The sequence below is a fragment of the Pyxicephalus adspersus genome, chromosome 3, assembly GCF_032062135.1.
Source record: "Pyxicephalus adspersus chromosome 3, UCB_Pads_2.0, whole genome shotgun sequence".
Classification (NCBI taxonomy): Eukaryota; Metazoa; Chordata; class Amphibia; order Anura; family Pyxicephalidae; genus Pyxicephalus; species Pyxicephalus adspersus.
This window is the reverse complement of record NC_092860.1, coordinates 86,624,066-86,647,849: the sequence shown is the minus strand read 5'-3', so window position 1 is coordinate 86,647,849 and position 23,784 is coordinate 86,624,066. Positions and strand designations below refer to the sequence as shown.

At 33.1% G+C, this 23,784-nt stretch overlaps 1 protein-coding gene across 2 annotated transcripts in view; it reads right to left on the bottom strand.

The window, feature by feature from the left end:
* Nucleotides 1-23,784, bottom strand: part of GRID2 (glutamate ionotropic receptor delta type subunit 2) — a 579,007-nt gene that overhangs the window by 301,878 nt on the left and 253,345 nt on the right. For both annotated transcript variants that reach the window (XR_011919919.1, XM_072405568.1), the window contains exon 3: nt 5,177-5,461. Coding sequence is in view for 1 of the 2 variants with exons in the window: in XM_072405568.1 (XP_072261669.1) it covers nt 5,177-5,461 (285 nt within the window). In the remaining variant the exon portion in view is untranslated. The remainder of the gene's footprint in view (nt 1-5,176; nt 5,462-23,784) is intronic.

The window sequence follows — 23,784 nt, the reverse complement described above, 5'->3', positions numbered from 1 at the left end:
CCCATCCGATCACGTATAATCAAAAATCATATTTTTCACATTTCTATATAAAGGAACTTTTCACCACATTCACTAAACTAACTCCAAATTTCCTTTCAAAGTAATCACATATAACAACTCTTAATAAATAGTTGACGAAAATGTTTGTGATCCATTTTTTCCTAATGTAAACTACAGCTAAAATATAATCTAAAATGTTCAGCAATGTCAAAAAACCTTTCTTTTACTATAAAAGTCTTTATTCTATCTTATAACTTTATCATATTTCCTTAACAACTGTTGGTTGAAAAGGGAATCTGGTAAAGGATATCCAGTTTCAAAACATCTTACTAACCCATGATGTTTTAGTCAAAATTGGTTGAGATCATAAACATTTTGATCATCTTGGAATGGTGAGGACAGTCTCACAGTGACATGTGGCACAAGCAACTTCTGAGTTTAGAGTGTATCTAAATTTTTTTAATGTAGCTTTTAACAGAACATGGGTAAACTAGAACTCCTGCCAGTTTTAATTGTCATTGGATGCTCCAATAAAGACATATCTTCATTTCCAACTTTGTCAAAAGATTGTCCCCAGAACAGAAAGTATTGTTTTAATGGAGACCCAGATGACAGTAAAGGTTACAAGGGTTTTAATCATCCCTGACTCTATCCAAAAAAGTTGTGGGAAAAATATACTTTAGGTAATGGGATGAGATTTACAGATTTTAAACATTAAAGATTCTAAAACTTTGAATATATTACTTTAGCCCTCATATATATGGGTTGTATTGGTATCGTCATATCTGTACATGGAAGGACACACACAATCTGACCCTTATTATTTGTTTTTGGACAATATATCAGTACATCTACTTAACAAACGGCATGTTGGTTATTCTTCCTGCAGAGTTCTTGGCATGGTACTGCATATATCTGCTATATAAGCATTTATAAATGCCAATACCACAGCTGATTAATGTAGTAAAGCTTGGCACAGATTGCATGGGATGCTTTTTACTTATTATGTGGCTGAATTTGAAGAGTTGTTCATGTCATATAACAGCTGTGCTCCATCTATGAGTACCCCAAGGCTCAGAGAAATGTCTAAGTTTAGTGACTTGAAATTAAGGCAGTTGTGGTTGGAGCCCTTTAATACACTTCTAACACCACGAAGATAATCTATCATTCAATCTAACATTGCCACTTTCTCTCATTACTTTTGATCTAAATGAATTAAATGTTTTAAGTGTCATATGAGATAAAGATATATTGAGCCTCATTTATTAGCTTTAATAATCCCTGCAACATTGGAGAATAAAGACTATAATGGGAGAACCTGGGTAACCTAGCAAACCTGGAAATGATTTCTTTAAATAATTTGTCATTGCCTGGCAAATGTTTTCAATATTGGGCCAGATCCATTTTAGGATTGCTGGATCAACCTGGTACACCCATGACTGTCTATCTTCTCCAGACTTGGAGGCTTTAATAAATTAGGCCCATCATATTTTTGGATTAAATATAAATAGTTAGCTAACTAGTGTATACTCTTAAAAGCTGCTCTTTAAAACTTCCAACAGACATAGAAGATACAAATAAACACTGCTATGTATTAATAAATAAATATGTTTATGTTTTAAGTGTAAGTGTCCGATCTGTAAAGATCAAAGGAATGTGGTGTCATCCCCCTTGGTGTGCTGTGTGATGGATCAGTGTAAATCAAAATTATATATATATATATATATATATATATATATATATATATATTACATCTAAAGTTTTATATAATAACAGTACAATATCAATAATATCATATAATAATAATATAGTCAAGCAAGCTTGAAAAATTATTCCACTTGTTCTAAATTTCATCCACGGTTTGAATGTGCAAATTACCATCATTGAAAGTTATCATCCTAAGATAAAATCATGATTTTGTTGGTGAGCTAAAAGACAGACTTAGAATTTTAATGCAACTAGAAAAATAAAATGAACACAGCAATGAGTCAGTTCTGTCGCAGACTGCTTAGCCTGTCTAATTACTGCTCTAGACCTTTGTTGTTGACCCATCTCATCCCCACCTATCACTGTCATTTGCTTTAGGAATACTTGGCAGCTTTGACATTAATGATTAATTTTTCTGCAAAGTTAAATGATGCAGCTTAAAGTAATTTTCCTGTTTAAAAATATTGTATTTATCATGCACGAGTCAAGCTTATTTTATTACTTCTGTGGATACATTTAGTATTAAAAACCCCAAGATAAATAGAACTGATTTCTGCTTTCTGGGCAGACAAGATAAATTAACACACCTATATTTTTTAGTGGTCAAAAGTGAGATATTGCATATACAGGCAGCATGATGATTCATGATGTGATTCATAAGCAAAGTATGAGACTAGATACAATTTCTGGTTTATCAGTACCTACAGAAATGAATGTTGATGACTGATGATGTGAATAATTTTTAAATGCATGTGCAATGCCAATGCATACATTGTGTGAGTCTTACAGCATGTGCTAATTCATGTAATTACAACTAGAATGATGTATTGCTTGTATGATGTTCTTTGTGCAAGAAATGTAAAAAGGAAAGATAATCATTTATAATCAAAGTAAGATCTTTTTCTTTCAGTATATGTGTGTGTGATTACATTTTCTAAAATAATGTCATGCTTACAATGGAAAGGGTATTTTATCACCTGTCTAATTTTTCCCCTCACCAAAAAATGATATTCAATCACAATTGTAGCAATACAATCCTGTGTAAAATGATTGTGTGTCTTTATGAAATAGACCTAACAATAGCAAGTAACAATAGCAAGTTCTAGACTTGGTAAATTACTTAAAAATATGCTTGAAAATTTAAAATTGGGCTGCATATGTTTATAAATGCACAAACTATCACTGGCTATGAATATTTATAAGAAATAATATTGTAGATCCAGGGATAATCCGTTTGCCCTTGGGGATAAGAAAGGAATTAGTTCCCTGTTACAACAAATTGGATCATGCTTTAAAAAAGCTTTTGCCTTCCTCTGAAACAACTATGAATTAAGGGTTCAAAGAAATCAATATGTTTTTATTTTTTTATTGTCCCTTTTTTAGTTAAAAGTAATGGAATTTACTTTTTTTGTACCTGTACATGCACCCCCTCTCTCCCCCTTGTCTGCAGATTTGAACTGGTCACTTACCATTTCTCTGGTGGGCCCAAAAATGTGCATTGTATTTCTGGCATCATTACTGGATTAGTTGCTTAGGTAAGTAAAACTACTGATTACTGAACACAAATCTTTGGAGAAAGGGGAATATTTCTGGTAGATATTATTTTTATATTATTTATATTATTTATTATTATTATATTTTTGCCTTGACATTATGCTGACATTATGATGTTGTTGGGTGGTATTGCTGGGGGTTATTACTAAGGGCTGTTGCAGGGAGATAATTTAGGGAGATATTGCACAGGGTTATTGCAGATGGTTATTTCTAGGGTATATTTGTTGCGTATTTTGTGGGGGTTTATTACTGGGAGATATTAATGAAGGATAGTGCTAGGGTTTAAGTGAGTGTTGTGAGACACTTATTAAGGTTATTCATTAGAGTGATTTCAAGGTTATTCAAGGTTATTCATTAGAGTGATTTTTGGCTCTGGTATTTGCTGCTGGTTAATAATGGGTATTGTCATTGGTTGGGGCTATTGGCATGAGTTATTGCAGACCCCGACACTTTTTGGAGATTATTACTGCTGGCATTAACACCAACTACAGGACAATCTTTCAGCGTACCTCTAGAACCTAGTCAAAAGGTTAACAAAAGGGGATAGTTTGCACAATACAAGCCCCAAACCCTTTGGCTAGACTTTCTTCCAGAATTCCTCCAAAACATCACATGCTCACTTTCTTCTTAAGTTAATATTCCAACTCCCTTCTTGCTGTTGTGGTTTTTAGCCCACGGCTAAGATCTTAGTCAGTATGTATGGACACAGCAAACCTGAAATAGATCTGTTCCAGAACTGAATAATTTGCTAACAAATAGTAAATCACTTTAGGAAATCCATTCCAGGTTTGCTGGATCATCCAGGTTCACTGATGAAAGAGTATTTTCTCCAGTCTTGGAGAAGATTTAATAAAATTGGGCTCATTGAGTGGATGAATCTATATCTTTCTAATCTAATCTAATTATCTAATGACCCTTCAGTTCTGATATGTATGTATTTTCAAATATTAATTTAAGATTTCTATCCTGATGTTGCAAACACATTGTTATATACTGTTTTTTTACCCGTATGTAACACTATTGTTCTTTTTTTTCCTTATGTTAATTCCTCACAAAAATAAATAAAATGTAAAAAATTTATCAAAAACAACAGTACTACGTAAATGCTAACCATTGTGCCAGTGTTAGTTTTTTAAGTAAGTAATCCCTCTCCCCATTTGGAGACCCCTACACTTCTCCTGGCACTAAACACCATTCTTTGTTACAAAGAGGTCATTTTGCAATTGACAATGATGGGCCTTAAAAGCAAGGTGTTTTGTGAAATCATGGCCAATCACCCACAAACCACAAAAGGAGACAAGAAGAGAATGGTTTCGAAAATAACCCAAATACTTACAAAAATGTAAAAGCTGCATGCATTTGATTAGTATCATAAGTTTCAACATTGAGGTCAGATTCACTGTACCAGAAGGAAAGGGAGCTCCTAATGCCTGATCATGGTGTAAGCAACCAAAAACATTTTAACATATTATTCAAATAATGTAACCACCTTTTATAAGAACAAGCTCCTTTCTGAGTGAAAGGAAGAGAACAATACCCAAAATCACACCCATCTTTTGTCTTCTATTACAATGGTTTATGATGACAGCAGCAATTACATTGTGATTACTCATGTGTACTGCATTATCAGTGATTGACAACCATTATTTATATCTCTTAATATAGTTACTATCATTAAGAAGGTAATCATTGAACATGTATTTATTCTGTTTTATTGATAATATTTTTTCTTTTATGGTTTTTTAACATCCTTTAATACTACCTAGATTTGGATAAAGTTTGTTTTTTAGAAAGGTGTTTCAGTTTTACAACTAAAATGTGACAATTCAAAAACACATTTTAAGCAACTGATCTTGGAACACTGGAAAAGTGTAATCCTCTTGTATTTTATGCAGAAATGTAAAAGAAAAATTACCATAGTTGTTGTCATAAAAAATCATGAATTTCTGCCAGGCGTATTCGGTGACGACTCTTAAGATAACATCATTCAGATAAACTGGTGGGCGAACAGACAATGTATAGTCATCAATCCTGTTACTCCTGTTGAGCCCACAACTACTTCTTGGCGTTCTGGCTGTGGATCGCTGCATGAAGAGATGAGGGATATGCATTGCATCTGCAAGAGCCTGTAAGGACCCGGCTGATGCACATCCGATAGAGCTGACGAGGGCCAATATGCCTTGGTTCATGAGGTCACAGGCTGAAAGAAACAAAATCATATTTAAGATGACAGTGATACATGTGTGCAGAGGTTCTTTTACTTAAAATTCCTGACTCATAAATGCTAAACATAACATACACTATCTGCAAATACTGCTACACAATCTGCTGGAAATAGTTGCATACTGTTTTATATATTTTAAGCTTTTTATTACTATAACACATTACAAATAATGTTCAATTTCCATGATTGTTGAGCTTGTTTTTTGTTTACACCATATAACTACATATGTTGTTATATAAATACATTAACCTTTATTTGTACACATATCATAAGTGCAGGAATGATGACGTACTCAACCAGTAAAGGCTTTTATTGCATAAAAATAAGAACCATTTATTGAAAAGCCAATATGCTAACATACACCTGCATACTCATAGAATAACTTTGCACGAAGAACAATAGTTTTCTTTCAAGGCCAAAAACTCCTAGCATTTTTTTCACAATGATCTTTCTGCTTGAAATATAATAAACAATACTTAATGCTCTTTGTTTCAATTCTTTAAAAAAAAATGTTACTGTTTGACTTGTCTTGCTGGTTAAATGGTCATTAGTTCCTACATTTAGGACTATATTAGGAACAGATATTGCGACATACAGACCATAACTGGTTTGATGAAGCACCTAATAACAGCCATGAACTGGCAATGTATCCGCTCTTATTTACCAAAAAGGCTAATTGAATTTAAAGTATAGTATAAACCTGTGTTGGCTGCCCAATCATTGATTACCTGTGCCAACAGAATTACATTTTAACATTCTGTTGTTGTAGGCTAAGTATGAAACATTTCACAGTTATACCTAATGCATTATGTTAGTAGTAAGGTCATACTGTGGTTTATATAAAAACATTAATGCCTGTCCAAATCTCTAAAGATACATTATAGTTAAGTGCACACATACATATAATATTTTTGTGTTAGGTCTACATTTTGGTTGAAGCACAATAGCTCCATGCTTTTGATAATTCTCTCAGGCTATTGTTTGCCAATGTCTTTATTATTTGTTCTACAGGCTGATAGCTACCAGTATTAATAACGTTGAACAAAAAGGTAAGCTGTCCAATCAGAATTTTGCTTTTTAAACATTATCAAACAAAACTAAAGGTGAAGTTTGGATAGTTGTTCTTAGCGCTTATTATAACTAATAAAATAAGCACCTCTAGGCACAACATATTTACCTTTTGCAGAGTATTCTAAAAGCCCCCCCAACACATTGGAATGGAACACATTTCCATTTTTGTCATCTCAACCCTCATGCTTAGCCTTTTACATAGACTACCTGACCATGAAAGTGATGGGCCAATGGATGGATGGAAAACAAGAAATATAAAACGTAATTAGAACTTACACATAATATAAAGAAAAGGAGAGATATGTTCCTTAGATTGGGACTACACAGAAAGCTACATGAATTAAAATAATTTCCCCATTATTTATAAAACCCCATTCTGAGATACACTTGGCTTTCTATTACTCTTTCAAAAAAGTTCAAATTAAAAAAAAATTATAAATAATATATTTATTCTCACTTTTGAAGTATTTAGGTAATTCAGCAAAAAGAACTAAACTTGAAAAGTGAATGTATTCATCCTTTAGAGTTAAATGCAGCTATTTTAAGTTTCATAATGCACATAAAACAAGAAAGAAGTATTTATTTCTTAAAATACCATGATTTAAATATTGTGAAAGTGTTTTTTATTTGCTTTTACATTTAAAAAATAATTTTGGTCAGGTACATTTCATTGACAGCAGACCTTTTGTGCCTTTGCATCAATGATTTTACGTATTTTCTACAATATTTGTTAAATGTGAGCTAGGCCCATATTTTATGACTATAAAAAAGAAACTGCTAACCATTACAATATCCTGGATCTAAATCTCAAAGGAAAGTGAACATTTTTTTTTCATTCTCTGAAAGCAATTTCCCCTCTCCTTTTGTGCTGAAATAATTTGACATGTATGAGAAGATCTAAATAGTGGCAGCAATTTGCACATGTAAAATAATAGGTATCTTTTACATATTTTAATGAGATCTTCAGAAAATGGCCAGAGACCAATAAAAAGTGATGCATTTCTTGCATGATTCATTTCAGATTACTTCTTGTACAGCAAATATTAATTTAACAACAATGATCAATATTCTGGGTTTGGACAATGAAGTACAGAGCATTCTGGGTGGTAATTTTTTTTTTTTTGCGAGTAGCCAGTTAAAATGTGAATAGAAGAAATACATTTACCTATTTCAAATATTACTGTATATTAGTTTTTTTGTGAATTTACTTGATTTACTGATTCACTTAGATATACCAAGAAAAAAAAAAACATACTTTAGAATTACTGAAAATTTTCACACAACAGATTTAGGACAATACTATTTTCCATTATCCAATTATGTTCAGACTAGGAGATGTGAACAGTGACTTCACATGCCAGCAGAGGTGATGGGGCCACATGCAACATGGGTGTGTAGGAACAGGTGGGTGATGGTTTTGGCCTATCCACTATTCATTATATCTTTCTAGCCCATGACATCTAGGGTTTCCTACTGATATATCAATAGATTATTTACAATTTATCTGAAGCGGAATTACCATTTTAAATTGGCTTTTTAAATTTTTTATTAATGTAATTTTCACATGTCCAAATGTGTCCAGCAACCATTAGCTCACACTGCGCTTTGATTATGCTCATTTTTTTCCGCATGTACCATGGACAGTTCCTGGAGGAGCCAATTAACCTGCTTGGTTTTAGAGGTGTGAGTAACATGTTTTTAATGATGTGATAATAAAATGAATCTATTTGTTTTTTATTGTATTATTGTTTAACTGCATTACATTTTATATTTAGTACATGAATTCAGAGATTCTATAATGCCCCCTCAAGATATATACATAAATATATCAGGCAACATTATGCCTATTGATCCTATTTTTAGGTCTTACCTTTAGGGTTCCAAAATTTGCATAATTTGGACACAAAATAAAAGTTATTAGCAAGTTGAAGGGATAAGTCCTCTGGTCTAAGCTCCCCAGCATTGGAATGATTGTGGAGACAGTAGTAAGTAATTTGTCATGTGAAATTGGAGGAACTACTGATTGTTGTATATTGCAAATTATGTCTGTAATTATAGGCAAATGTGTTCCTGAAGAAGCGGACTTTGTGCCGAGAAACGTGTTGAACTTCCATAAGCCTATCTATTTAACCACAGACCATATCTAGGACCTAGTTATGTTTTATGCAATTTTAATGTCGGTTTTGAATAAACTAATATGTTGATATTTTGTATGTATCATTTATACCTTTAAATTCCCAAGGTCAGTGACCTATTCAAATTGAATTCTGGATGTTCCACAAAATAAAAGTTACTTTTTAAATTTCTTCATGAGAGAATTCCTTTTGAAGTCTTACAGACATTACTCTTGGCTCTCTGTGCAAATGTATTGTTTAAAGAAGGTTCAAGAAATATGCCTATTGTTTATATCATGAAATAAAATATATTTCATAATATTTCATTTAAGTACCTTAAAACTTATGTAAGAGGATTATTCATTTAAGTTTTGCTCTTTCAAAAATATAGGGATTATCTTTATGAAATGTGTAGGCAGTTAGTGAATGCTCTTTTCAATAATGCTAGGTTTTCATTTCAGTGAAATGTCAATAAGCATGTTCATACTCTCTAAAGAGGTTATAACTGAAGATTTGGAAGAGAAAAGAAGGAGATTTAAATTCATGTAATATTATGAATTTATTTGTGTGGTACTCAACCATACTTTTATGCTAAAGTTAAAATGTAATTAGTGCATTTTGTGCTACACTATATAGATTTTTTTTTTTACCTTTGTTGTTTAGCTTGCACAGGACCACTTTATATTCTTCATCTTCTGAACATTTATTTATTAACATGTATTTAATTATTTATTTGAATGGAATGTATTAAAGAAGAGAATGAGGAATAGTTACAGAAAATTGAAAACATTCATACCCTCATAATATCTATTAACACTCCGCTCTGTTACCCTAGTAGCTATAGTGCCTCACAGTGTGACAACAGTTCAGTTATTAAATCGTAGAGTAGTTGTTGCTGTTATCTTGTCAAAAATTACCCATCACAAGCAAGATTATCAGGAATTTAATTGGCCATAAAAGTGGTGGGAACAGGCATTCATAGATGAAAGGGAGCTGTTATCACACTGCAATTCACTATTCATCTGAATCAAGTCAAAAGAGATAGTTATTGGGCCTGATTTATGAAAGCTCTCCAAGGCTGGAGAGAATACACTTTCAGAAGTGAAGCTGGGTGATCCAGAATACATGGAATGGATTTAAAAAAAAATCATCCATACAAGGTTTGTTGGATCACCCAGCTTCACTGATTAAAGTGTATTATCACCAGCCTTGGGGAGCTTTCATAAATCAGGCCCAGTGTCTTAAATGACAACTTATAGTAAAAGAAGGCACATATAGGCAGTTTAAACCTACTGTCTAGAAAATATTATTCAAAAAATGACAGGATGAAGCTATGTATTTGAAAAAAAAAATAATTTTTAGCACCATCCATTTTCCAAAGCGCCTATTTTTTAGGGCTTTGACTTTGCTGTAATGGAGTTTTCTCATAGGAGTGCAAAAAAAAGTTTATATGACCTTAGACACAGATGCCACTGTTACTAAATGAGAATCAAATTAACATGATGACAGTGGCCCTTCTATATTGGTCATCAATTCAATTTCAATTTATAACCTTAGCTTAGAAAAATCACAGTTCTCTTGACATTGCAAGCTTCCTTATTACTGTTGGGTTTCATTAAAGAAGACTGCTAAATGTTATGAGCTTTGTAAAAAAAAGTAATAAAATGAAAATATGTTTTTTAAAAAAAAGGTAAAAAGGTTGCATTGAAATAGTCAGGTCCCTGTAGTCATATGGTAACAATTTAATAACAGTGTTACATGACCGATCATCATAAGATCAGATCTACCAAGCATAAAATAAAGAGAGAATGAGATTGGGGTGGAAGGCCAGTGATAACTATTAGATGAGCATGCTGGCTTGTTGCATTACTGCAGCCGAGGATCATTTATCATTGCCAGAGTAGGGAAAAACACTGCAATCAGTTATATAAATAATGACTTCTCTTTAACTTCTAGAAAGCATAATCTAATGATTATGCTAGCAAAAAGGTATGAAGGATAGCAGAATACTTAAAAAAGAGCTATTTGTATATAAAAATGTACTTTCATTCTGAAACCTTTTTTTGTCATGTATTTAATTACGTAGTCAAAGGCAGTGGCATCTAAGTACATGACCTTCGAGAATAAGACTTGGAAAATGTAAAAGAAACATAAAAAATATTTCAAGCAAAAGTGACAAAGAGAAAATGGAACTTCTGCTGCAAGATGGATCCTACAGATATACCAAGCTATAAAAGTTCAATTTTCCCTTTTGTCACTTTATGAGCCACTCACTTTGTCAGCATTTCATTGACAATAGTGCTCTTCCACATCTGTGCATAAGAACAAATGTAGCAAAACCCAAAGGTGCTATTATGTTTAATGATTGCTCTAATGTTTCTATTACTGCAATTGAATGTCACTTGCTCTAGGCCAAAAAAAGTATTGGTAAGCTGTGTTTTGTTCTGCTACTTGATTAACTTTCGATTGACTGAAATGATTTTGTCTTATTTTATCTGTCCACCAACTGGGCAGATAATCATACTTTCAATGTGTGTCTGCTGTCATTTTTATTATTTGTTCTATTTAAATGTTTAACAAAATATATTTCTTTGTATTTCTTTATATTTCTATATATATAAGTCTTTTTTCAGACCATGCCCCAATGACCCCCCAAGTGTGTCTAAAACTTTAAAACTCTATTCCAAATGTCTAAGCATTATGGCCCCTCTGTAATTTCTGGTGTGCAGTGGAATATGAAAATATATTTTTTTTACATATGTAAGCTGCATTTGAAAATACTGTAAATTATAAGACTTTTTTTAATGTTTGCCTGAATTTTTATTTTAGCTGCATTATACATGATTATAGAAATCATTAACACTCATTATTAATGAAAGAGGTTTTTAAATATTTCAGAAGCCCACTAGTGGCTTTCTTTATAGTATAATTTCTCTTTTTCTCTTGACTTCATACCAAGGTCAGATAAAATTGCTATAAAGTTAAATGCTTCTAGCAACCTGTTTGATTGCTACTAGCCATCTCAACTTACACTTGTCAAAAAGTCGGTCTTTGTTGTACATTTATACACTAGCTTAAGGTGTAATGAAAGCTGCCAGTGTGGGCTTGAAATAAGTCCAGGGCTTACCCATGGGTCCTTATTAAAATCCAGCTTCTATCAGTCAAACCGAGGAATTTTTTCACATTAAGGTACTTAGCTTTTTCATTTCTTTTACAGTTTGTTTGATCTGCATTGTCATTAAACCGGCTGTACCATGTCCAGGTAATAAAATTTACTATAAGAAACTTGTCTTTATAGATGACAGATTGTCTTGTAAGATAGAAGCTTTAAAACTCATTAGGTGTGAGAAAACAGGATAAAAGTCTAATTCTGTAGTGCATGAGATAAAAAAATAAAGAATAATGGAAAATACTGCTGGGAGATATGTTGCCATCAGTTTCTCTGGAAAACTATTTCCAAGTAACAACTGTACTCTAGGGCAAAGACAAACAAAACTAAGTGTCAGGACCTCCAGTGGGGTTTCACAGTTGTTTTATGGGGTCACAAAAGATATAACCTTAATTCTACAGGGTTCCATTACGAGCCAGATGTTTCTGAACTACATTAAAAAGTGGTAACTAAGATCCCAGAGAAAGCTAAAGTCATAAACATGTGGTTTGCTGACTACTAGAAATCACATTATAATGCTATGCATCCAATAACATATTGTATATAAATTTAAATGTATTTTTAATATACTTTTAACAAAAAAAAAATGAAAAGTGGAATCACAAGCTAATTAATTAAGGTAATAACAAAACTGGATCAAAGTGTACCATTTAAAACCTTAGGACATTTAGAAAGATAAATATGAAGCCAAAACTATTCATTATGAATCTATTCATATGTATATTAGTACATTTACAAACAAGTCTTTTGTGAATGTTGAACCGATAAATTTTCAATACAGAATATAACCTAGAAAGTAAATACTGTCTAGAGTTTATTCTAGACGGCACTCCCCTTGGGTAAGTATAAATTAAAAATGCATGTTATTTAAACATATTTAGACATTAGTCCATTGAGTACTACGGTATAAGTTCTCAATAGCCAGTAAACAGTATCAAATGTGTGGATACTGTGCCTGAAAAATATCAAATTGTTTTAGAGAAGGAGAATATAGTTACGGTAGTCTGAAACATAATAAGGTTGATAAGAAGAATCTATCCTTTTATACCACCCACTCAATAATATACATCTTTGGTAAACTCTCCCGACTTATTGGTTCTTTCTTGGAACCCTTGTAAATGCCTGGTGCTTCTGGGTAAAGAAGGGGGCATGCAATTCTTTTCCATTCCTTTCAGTATAAAATTCTTCACTGTCAAACAGGTAGGGTGAGAAGATATATATATACACTCACACTGTCTGTCTGGCACAAAACCTAATCTTTAGGTGATTGCAAAGAAAGTAAACTCTGGGGAAAAAGCATCATTCACTACTTTCCAATGAGCATTAAACTGAGAAACTATTAACGGTTTACTAACAATCTTCTTGCCTGTCAAAGTTGTTCACATCAAGAATGGCTGGCCAAAATTACAAATCTGTTGAAAAGTTAGCAAGAAATATATGTATATTTCAGCTATGTATTTACCTCTTTTCAGAGTCTTTTAATTAAAAAAGGCTATCCAATCTAGTTCTAAAAATAAAGACAAAGAAGTCGATTTGCATGCTTTTGTTTTGCATACAATTTTGTATCAACATGAAATAAACATATTATAAGCTAATTTTACCAATATGTTAAATTGATTTCTTCTTGGAATAATATACATGGTAAACCATCACATCTATCTTGGTACGTTAGTACTAGTATAAAATAGTACTAAAATAACTGTTGGGGGTCTATTTACACATTTGTTCATGCAACATTCACTATTACTTAAATTTTTATCCAAAATGTACACATTTTTAATGGAAAAGATGATTCACACATATTCTAATTGAATCCAATGTAAAAAATGTGTGATAATTGGGTAAAAAGTGGGCGAGTCGGGTTAAAGCATTTATAAATAGATCCACTTTGTGCCCTATTGTCTCCATATAAAATAATTCCCTGCAATAATGTTCCATTTGGTTGGGTTTAACTGCTATCCCTCAGGTAATTTGCTTACTGGTTTATAAGCATCTAGAATAAATAGACATCCTTAGTAGTGGTGTTTTAAAAGGAATGCTCTTTAAAGAAGGTCACAAATCATTTATGGATTAATGATAAATTTTAAAATGTTAAAGCAAAAAGCTTTTCTAATTTTCTTTATAGCTAACCAAATTATCTTTGGTTATTATAAATGATAATAATAGTTGTGAATAAGTAAAAAAGAGGTCTTAAGTCAAAATTAAATTAATTTCCTTGCTTCTAAACACTAAATGGTTAAATGTGTTATATACTCCAAGAACACCGGGGAGTGTCAGGGATTGCATGTAGCATTCTTAGAAGTATTTTAGTTTTTCTGAACAAAATGTGCACAAAACCAACTTTTATGTGATGTGTTTATGCAAGTAAGCAAGGGAAAAGAAAAACATGACAAGGAACTCTATGGAGGAGAGATATAACTATTAGCTGTAACATAATTGGCCCCACAGTGTTATTTCTCCTTTAAGTTAGTTTAGACAAAGAAAAAAAATTGCTAGATATATCATGCATTTTGCAACAGAACCATTTGGGACCTCCCAGCATGAGCACAGGTCAATCAAAAGATTGACTCTTGAGAAATTCACTAGGACCATACAGTGAATCCTCTAGGAAATGCTATGCAACCTCTAGGATTTATGTTTAGGAGCTAATTTCACTGGAAAAACATCAAGAAAATGTTCCACATGGCACTGTGCATTGTTAATGGTGTTTGGATAATTTGAAGTTCATTATACCCATCTGCAGAAACACATAGTCTATTCCTACATGTAGTATAAAATAATAGAATAGTCCATGACTACTGACATATACTATATAAAAATTCCTAATAAAAAACAATTTTCATCACAGCCTACCTGGTAGAATATACAGATGTTATAAATCTGGGAAAACAAATGGCTGTATGCAAGTTAGAAAATATCATTACTTAAACCTTACTAGCAATCTCCCTAAATCAGAACTTCAAGGTGGGCTTCATGTTGAGGATTATGTTCGAGAATATCTCCTGGAGGCTTTACTCATTCACAGAAGAGGGTTTACTTAGCAACCATTTTCAAAATGAGATTTCAGCGATGAAAGTCTCTATATTTTTTAGTAATTTTTTACATCACCAAGGTTTTTAACTTCTCTCGGCGACTGTGGTGGTGAGACATCTGTGTTTGAGATCTCATGCTTTTATACTTGCTGCAGCAATAATAAAGGCTCTACACTCCTTGAGGAATATTTCCAATTTTGTAAAAAAGTGTATGTAAAGCTTAAACATTTTTGTTCATTTTGGATTAAATATAGAATAGTGAAAAGAACACAGTTTCTTGTATTTATTTGCTGAGCTCTGTTTTCCCATCAAACAAACATTTTAATGCACGTCCCAAAGTAATAATTCATGGAGGTCTAACCCATTGTTACATGGTTTATTTCCATCATTTGTTTCCATAAATATGTTACTAACTGCTAATAGAAGGCTGTGGATTCTCAGTTCAGTCATGACTCTTCTTAAGAAGCATGTAAGAGATTAATGAGCTTTGCCAGGAACTGTCCAATATCCAGATGTCTTTACAGAACCAACTGTTCCTCATTACTGGGTGAGAATAAAGTAACACCTGCTCTTTTTGCATTACATTTACAGCTATATTAAAGTGCATTATATGTGAACATAAACAGCAATTAGCACAGGGAAAAGATTAGACATGATCGCTAACCAGTGATAAAATGCATCAGACAGATGATTTATACAGTAACATCCCATTTATTTTACTATACAATACTATAGGAGGAGAATGTGGAGTGCTGAGATTACTGTGCTATAGGAGAAAGATAAAGAATTATAAGGGTATTGTGTACATTGTGTTATTGTTGAATGTTTTACTGGTCAAATTCATACAAACAATAGTAAACAAAAAATCCTGTGCATGATTTGTTGAGTTCGAAGAAAGCAAAACAAGTTAAACACGGGTTTAGAACTACCATGCACTCTATCATTGCTTGAATGTTGGGGGTGAAAGGGATTAATTAAATGTATGATATAGTTTGCATTAAAATTCTCAGACGTTTCATACCACTGCTACAGTTTCAGCTAGCTTGTTAACAAGATCCAATCTGTTGTCGACAATTTCTTAATTGAAACACATTGATTTCACACGAGGCAACTGTCAAGAATGAGTCAAGTCTCATGCTGACAAGTGATTAAAAAAAAACATATAGTTGAACCTTGCACCTCTTTTACGTCACTCTTTTATGCCACTGTTCTCTGTGAGTAATATTTCACATATTTTAGAACAGTTTTTTTAAGAAAATAAAAAGTCACTGCCAAGTTAATCAAGCACAAATTGTAAAAATGTAGAGACTAACTATCACTTTACCCGTTTCTGATAATTAACTCCTTTAAAGTTTTCAAAAGCATTGCTTGAGTGCAGGGTTTAGCAGACAACCAAAAAATCTTCCAAATTGTAGGTTTGATTCTGGGTTCTTTCCTGATATTAAACTGTTGTTGCGATAGTGTGTTTCTATAGGGGGCCCAACTGTGATTGCTAACCAGAGCCAGATTATCCAATTAGTAACCTAGCCACTGTAGGAGCCTAAGGATTGGTGGATATCCAGAGAGCCCATCAACACCCTTTACGCCCTTTAACACAATCAGCTAGTTGTCTGGTGGAACAAATATTCTAGGGCAGACACTACAAAGGGGGTAGCTCTTCTGTGCGGATACTTTGCCTAAGGCCCCTTTCTGCTGGTATATTCTGCAATTATTTTAGTGCAGGTGTATTTCAATAAATTTACCCATGCCTTGGAGTGCAACTATCTTGGGGTACTTATCTTCCCTTCTGATCCCATGATTTTTCTCCAATGGGGTCATTGCCAGTTCATCTTCATGCTGAATATGCTTGGCAAAGCCTTATTGATCAGTCTGACACACCACTGGGTTCTACCTGGAGCTTGCTTGCAGTAATCAATGAGAGTCTGGTGTGCATGCACACTAAGACAAAAAAAAACAACTGGAACTTTTGTATGAAGAAATATCACTTGAATGTTTAGTATTATCACTGGTGTGAAGCACTTAAATAGGTGGGGGATTTAAATAAGTACAACTAAAGGTAAAGTTGTTCTTTAATTCTTCTTTATTGCTAGCCACTCTCTAGGCCTGTTGCCAAGAATTCCAAATAAATGGAACGTGCCACAACAAAGTTAAAGTTAGCAAAGAAAATACCAGCCTCTAGAAATTGGTAGCTGATCCCAAATTTTCAGATACTGAATTGTATATGCATACCTGTTTTCTCTTTTTCTGATCAACGTGTACCATTGTTACATGCATCAACTATAATAACCCGTAATCATACCATTTGAAATGCATTCCACATCTACTCACAACACAAAATACTGCAAATAACCTAATAGATTCAAATAAAGCCTTTATAAAGTATTTTCATATTGTGAGCTCAAGACACATTGGAGTTAAAATTGGTTGTGGCTTTCTTATTAAAGGTTCTCAGCACCAATAGCTGGCGAATGCTCCATGCATAAATCTTTGGTTAAAATGTTTTGCAAATAACAAGGCAGCTGAATACTGATGGACTCTAGCTTCAATTACATACAGCAGAATATTATAAAAAATACCCAATTAGAAGTAAAAGAGACAATTATCTACACATTACAACGCCAAATTAGTTAATTATCTAAATATCAGGAAAAGAACATTTGTTTTCTCTGAAGTTTGTTTAATCTTCTTCAATATTTAGGAACATTTTTGTAAATGAATGCTTGCATTTCTCTTTTTATAAAATCAAGTATGCAAAGGGAAGTTTAAACATGTGTAAGCATTGATTCATTGTATTTTGATACACCAACAATAAACCAACAATGCTCCCTTAGCCACTTCATGTCTTCAAGCAGACTCTGCTTCAGGAAATAGATGATATTGAGAAGGTGGGATCACAGAAATCATATGTTTTATAATATTGTAAGTTGCCAAGCCTAATGTAAAAATGACATATTGAAAAAAGAACCGAAAAATTGATCTTTAAGGCAACAACAGTGCTTTTTTTTCTTTTCTAAAGTCAGTCAATTATATTCAATATAATAAATCTATACAGAGATAAACTACAAATAATAGACATGCAAATGAAATCCTTACAATCTTATCTCAAAGTAAAGGTATGAATAATTAATACTCCGTTCACGCTTTTTGCCGTAAAAAGGCTTCTTCAGGGGAGATTGGAAAGTGTTTTGGTAGGATTGAGATGTGATGGGATTGATGCAATGAGCTGAGTATATCAGATAATATGATGTGCTGACCATCTCTGATAAATTTGGCTGGGTGGTATAAAAATGTGTGAAGTTGAGGCTCTCCGCTACTACATTCTGGCTGCACAGCTTCAAGTCCTTGTAAAAGTCTTTCTTTTAAAAAATCACCTCCAGAATCATCTTCAAACTTAAATTATCAACCTTCCATGTGCCCCATCTTCACACATTTTTTTTACCACCCAGCTAAGTTTATCAAGGACGGTCAGTATATCATAAATAGAAATAAAATATTAGATACACACATTGTTTCAGTCCTTGAATTTTTGTCGCACATTTTCCATTCCGTATGTAAACAGTGCTTATAATAAATAAAAAATGAAGATCATAGTAGTGTTTTCCTCAAACTCCAATTTGTGAGTCCTTGCACACCACAGTTATGTAATGGACATATTAGCAATTATTCTAAATATATTAGTTGTGTAGTCCACTGCTTTTAGAGTGTTCAGTAAACAGTACAACCTATTGTACATACATTTTTTTTAATCATACGAACATTTGTAGACTGCAGACATCGGTACTTTTCTGCATTTTACTTATATGTCTTTATTCATGTGTGTTTCTATTACTCAACACAGCTTTATTTTCTCATGAGTGTTTTTCTAGAATAGGGACATGCAATAAACCAACCAATGTATTCTTTGTTTCCAGTTTTTCTTCAATTAAATATGTTTGCCTTACTCATTGGTATTCTATGGACACAGAAATGCAAGTCTTTATTCTGTCATGGTAACTGAACTAACAAACACTTTAGAAATCCAGATGTCTACTGCCTATGTTTGCCAATTGTTCCCTTTTTCTACACCTGGCTTTTTCAACATATGTACATATAGATGCTTTAATAAAAATAGTTTTCACTGAATAATTACAATCTGTTGAAATAGAGGTGTTTTTGGCTTCTTGTATTAGAATTAAATAAAAGGATAACTAGAAATGTATAATAATATCTTAGTTTTATGTTTAGAGCAGTTTTACCGCATTCAAAGTATATTAAACCCTAATAGTGTAACTATTTGCTCCTTTTGGTCTGTTAAATATATAATTGAAAGCAATGTGCCATATCTGTTATAATATAGGTGAAAAAAAACTACCAAGCATTCAACAAGCTACAATAAGTTCTTCTGGTAAGCTGTCAATGCTGCACTGAAATCCCAGTCCTGCATGTGTGAACTACATAGAAAGTAAACCCATGGGTAAATAAACAAATGTGGCCATCACAAATGGATTAGTAAATTAAAATATAAACTCAACATAAAAAAGATAGGGGTAAAATAAAACTGCCTATGGCTACCAATCAGTTATAATCTTTTTTTTAACTTATTCTCATATAATAAAGGCATAACCTGCCAGATATAAACTTGAAAAATAAACTTAAAAACTTGATATAAACCTAAAAAAAATACATTTAAAGAATGAAAATCTGACTGGGTGCACAAAAGTTCTTACTTTATTGACTTTGATAGAAGAGACCCAGACATGTATTCTTATAATGTAAGAAGACAATTGAAGGAAAACTATCTTCTCTATGGTACTGATATATATTGCAAAGGTTTTACCAAATTTTATTGCAGATTCTTACCTGATTCTGTTTACCAGAAATGCTTATTTGCATTCCATTTTCATATTTAATCATGTGTGCTAAGTATATCAGAGGACGTGCATACCACAATTTTGTGTTATTAGGAGAAACTGTTGGGAAAAGCATTGGGCTGAAATATGCACATCTTAACAGATCTCTATGCAAGCTCTCATCTAGTGGACACTAACCACCATCACTTAATCACAGCCAATTTCCTGCTCAGACTGCAAAACAATACTTACTAGTAAATATATATATATGTATATATAAACCATGCAGTTAATTTCCCTTGAGACTGTATGATTTGTATATTCTTAACATTTTTTGTAACCATTTCATAATCTAGAGCTATAACAGTAAGTTGAATGCCTTGGTTTGAATGTGTTGAACTTCATTTGTCTGTGGTTGATAAATTAGATTGTAAACTCCATCAAGGCAGTGACTGATGTATTTCAATTGCATTTTCACTCAATGTACAACACTGTGTGACATCCTAGTGGCATATCAATGAAGGATAAAAAAAAGTGTTCCTAAAGTAAAAAAAATTGAAATCTTGCTGCACAATTCCTTCTTTTTTAATCATTTAGCATTTTTACGAGTAACCACATTTGTAAATTTTGTCATTCTGTTGACTGTACGTCGATGCAACCATATGAATGTAATATAGCTGCCCTTCTAGCATTAGACATCATTAGCTGACTTTAGAATTTCTCCTTTTATGTCCATCATTATAATAATTATTTGATTTTGTTTCCATATTTAGCTTGTAAGATGACAAACCTATATATTTATTTTTATATATTACAATGAACAGAAATCAAAGTATTGTTGCTTTACAATGATAAGCAAAATCAAGCTCCACCATCCTTTGTTCAACTGTGACCTACCAAATACAACTACATAGCAAATGGAATAAAAAAAGAATCTGTTTTTTCCACCATGACAGCAGATCCAGTGATAAAAAATACAGTGACTTTAAATACTAGCTAAGAGTTTTCAACTTTTTATAAATGAATATTATTTTGGTTTATCTAACTTTCCATACCGTCCTGACAAATATTGCTGATAAACCACAAATAACTGGTAACAATATTTTTTTCAGTTGGCCTTTCTTATTCCCTGGATATAAAAGCAGGCCTGTCAGGCTATAAAAGCAGGTGATATGGGTAACTGGAAGCCTGTAAGACACTTTTTAAACATCAATGCTTAAAATATTATTAATAGACAGTAAAGATACGATCCTATTTACTAAAAATGGAACGAATATGAACTAATGTATTCATTCATGCTAACTAAGACTTAAACTGCAGTTCAGATTGGCTTTTACAAGTGTTATTGTAATTACCCGCATACCACTTGGGCATTAACTAATTAAAAAATGAGAAAATTAATGATTTGAACTCAAAAGATATTTTAGAAATATGTCCTGCAAGTCTACATTGGAGAAAACATTAATTGGCAAATGGAGATGGTGGTTGTTTTAAACTTTATGCTCCATCTCCATGTGTTGACATTATATTTTGCAGACAATTTGCTTTCAATTAACCACTGCACAGAACTCAATACTGTTGATATATCTAAATCATAACTTCTAGTCTGTGCCAGAGTTTGCATTTCCATTAACAAGTACAAGATAGCCTATACATACTTTCTTTTTTTATCTACAGCATTCTGAATACGTTACATGCTGCAAAGAGAGAACACCACAAAAGAATACATTACACAGAAAACAATGTAACTTTAAATCAATATGTTCAATGCTGGACAGATGGCAGTAAATTATCATAATACCTGTAAATATTTATCATTGTAATCCTTTGCAAATAAATATAAATACATCCATCAATTATAGTACAATGTACACATAAAAATATGTCCCATAGAAAGGATTATTAGGTAAACATGAAGATTTGGGGGAATTACAGGCAACAAAATAATTCTGTTATTTTCAGAAATACTTCATTTTTTTTTCTAAATTGTACCAGTCTGCCAAAGATTTTATTACAGATTTTCTAAAATGTCTACAGAATATTTTGCATCCCCTCACCCCTAGTTAGGATTGTCAATTTACAAACTGTGTACTAAAACTTCATTTACAAAGGTTCAGCAACCTCTCCCTAGCTCCATTAGGGTTGGGGTTGTGGTGCAGGTATAGGATACATTGGATTGGAAACGTGACCTGTTTGACCTGTTTTTTAATGCATTATCACTTCTCCAAACTTATAAATATGCTTCACGAACTCTGTGCCACCTCTAATTCACACTTTCTACATCAGCAAGGTTTTATTATTATAAACAATGGGGGCTAGTACAGTTAAAAAATTACTTAGCCCTGCACTTCCATACTAAAGGTATGTACCCACTATTTATATAAATATACCTAGTAGAAATGCAGATAAGCAATTCCTCACAAAATATAGTCATTGATCCTGGGTTGGTTGTGCCCCAGAGGTATTTTATGCAATCCTAATGCAGATATTATAAAGATTTTACTATCTTCTTCCTGACTTTATTGCCATTAATAATAATATTCCAGTAGAAATGACACAATGTTAATCCTTTATTTTTTTTTCTATTTTTTTGAAGGTGTATTCTTATATCTAATGTTTAACATAAGATACATACAACACAACATAATACATTAGCAAAAAGCAGTTATAGCTAATTTAATCTCATTTTAAAATTGGAAAACTGGTTGTGAATTTATTAAAATTGGAATTCTTTAATCATCCCTAACTTAACACATTCACAAAACTTGTCTTTAGTGTCCTAAATCCATTATTTTTATGTGTTTCAACCACTCTACATCATAAGATACTTTAGACAGGCTAGACAATGGAAAGCAACAAAACTCTAGCTGTGAATGCTCCCTATAGATAGTTCCCTGTGTTGTTTTTGCATATCTAGCATATGCCTGCAGACAGCTATGCTTGATAATCCTGGTGGTCAAATTAAAATTGAAGTGTGGCTTGATTCGCTTGATTTAGAAATAAGGGTTTACAGTGCTCATTTTAAACAGTCTGTAGTAGGATAATTTTAGTTCCTAGGCTTAGCGCTGGCCAACCCCATTCACTGACAGCCAATGGTTCCGCGGATGCTGGCACAAATAATTACTTTCCAAACATTTGGATATTTGAATAATAAGATGCTTAAAGTGAAATCAATGTCAAAAGTGAAACATTTGATTAGTCCCTAAATTGTACTTAGTAAGCCTACCTTTGTAAATAATAATATTCTAAAACAGGGCTGGGCAAACTTTTTGACTCAGGGGCCACAATGGGTTCTAAAATGTAGCAGAGGGGCTGGGCCAGGATCAGATGGATGGAGCGCCGAGACGGGGTGTCACTGAACGTGACATCATGATTGCATAACCCTGCCCATTCTCCCATCGCAAATCTGAGCCTGCTATGGGAGAGTGGGCAGGTTGTTCTGCCCACTTCCCCGAGCCTAGGATTTGTACAGGGGACATGGTCCATAGCTCTGGCCAGTGCGGCTCCTCAGCAGGGTCCTCCTGACCTTTCTCGGGGAGGAGCCCTTTCACCTTTCACCGGTCTGAGCCGCTGACTGCGGATCTACTTCAGCGGAGCAGCTGAAGTAGAGAGAGAATTCAACGGGCCGAATAAAAAAGCCTAACAGGCTGTTTATGGCCTGTTGGCTGTAGTTTGCCCATGCCTGTTCTAAAACATAACATTCTTTGTTTTCGATGTTCCTGTAGGCCTGTGATATTAATGCACCAACAAGAAGTACACATCATAGCCTAGAACCCCAGATTTATTTGTACTGAAGGATCAGCTGGACACCACCTTCCCAATTTTACATAATTTCCCCAACAGTTGTCACTGGTGATCAAAGCAATGAAGGAAGAGGAAAGAGGGTAAAATATTCAATATAACAAGCATGCGAAATTGCAGTAATGACACATATTTTAGGCAGAGGTAAACTGAGTGGGCTGTTTCAAGAAAATGTCTTCAGTGTCAGGGGGTAAAAGCAGTCTATACCTACAGTCTAGGTAATATTTACAGTTTATTATGTTCCCAATAAATATTTGGAGCTTTATTTAAAAAACAGGGAATC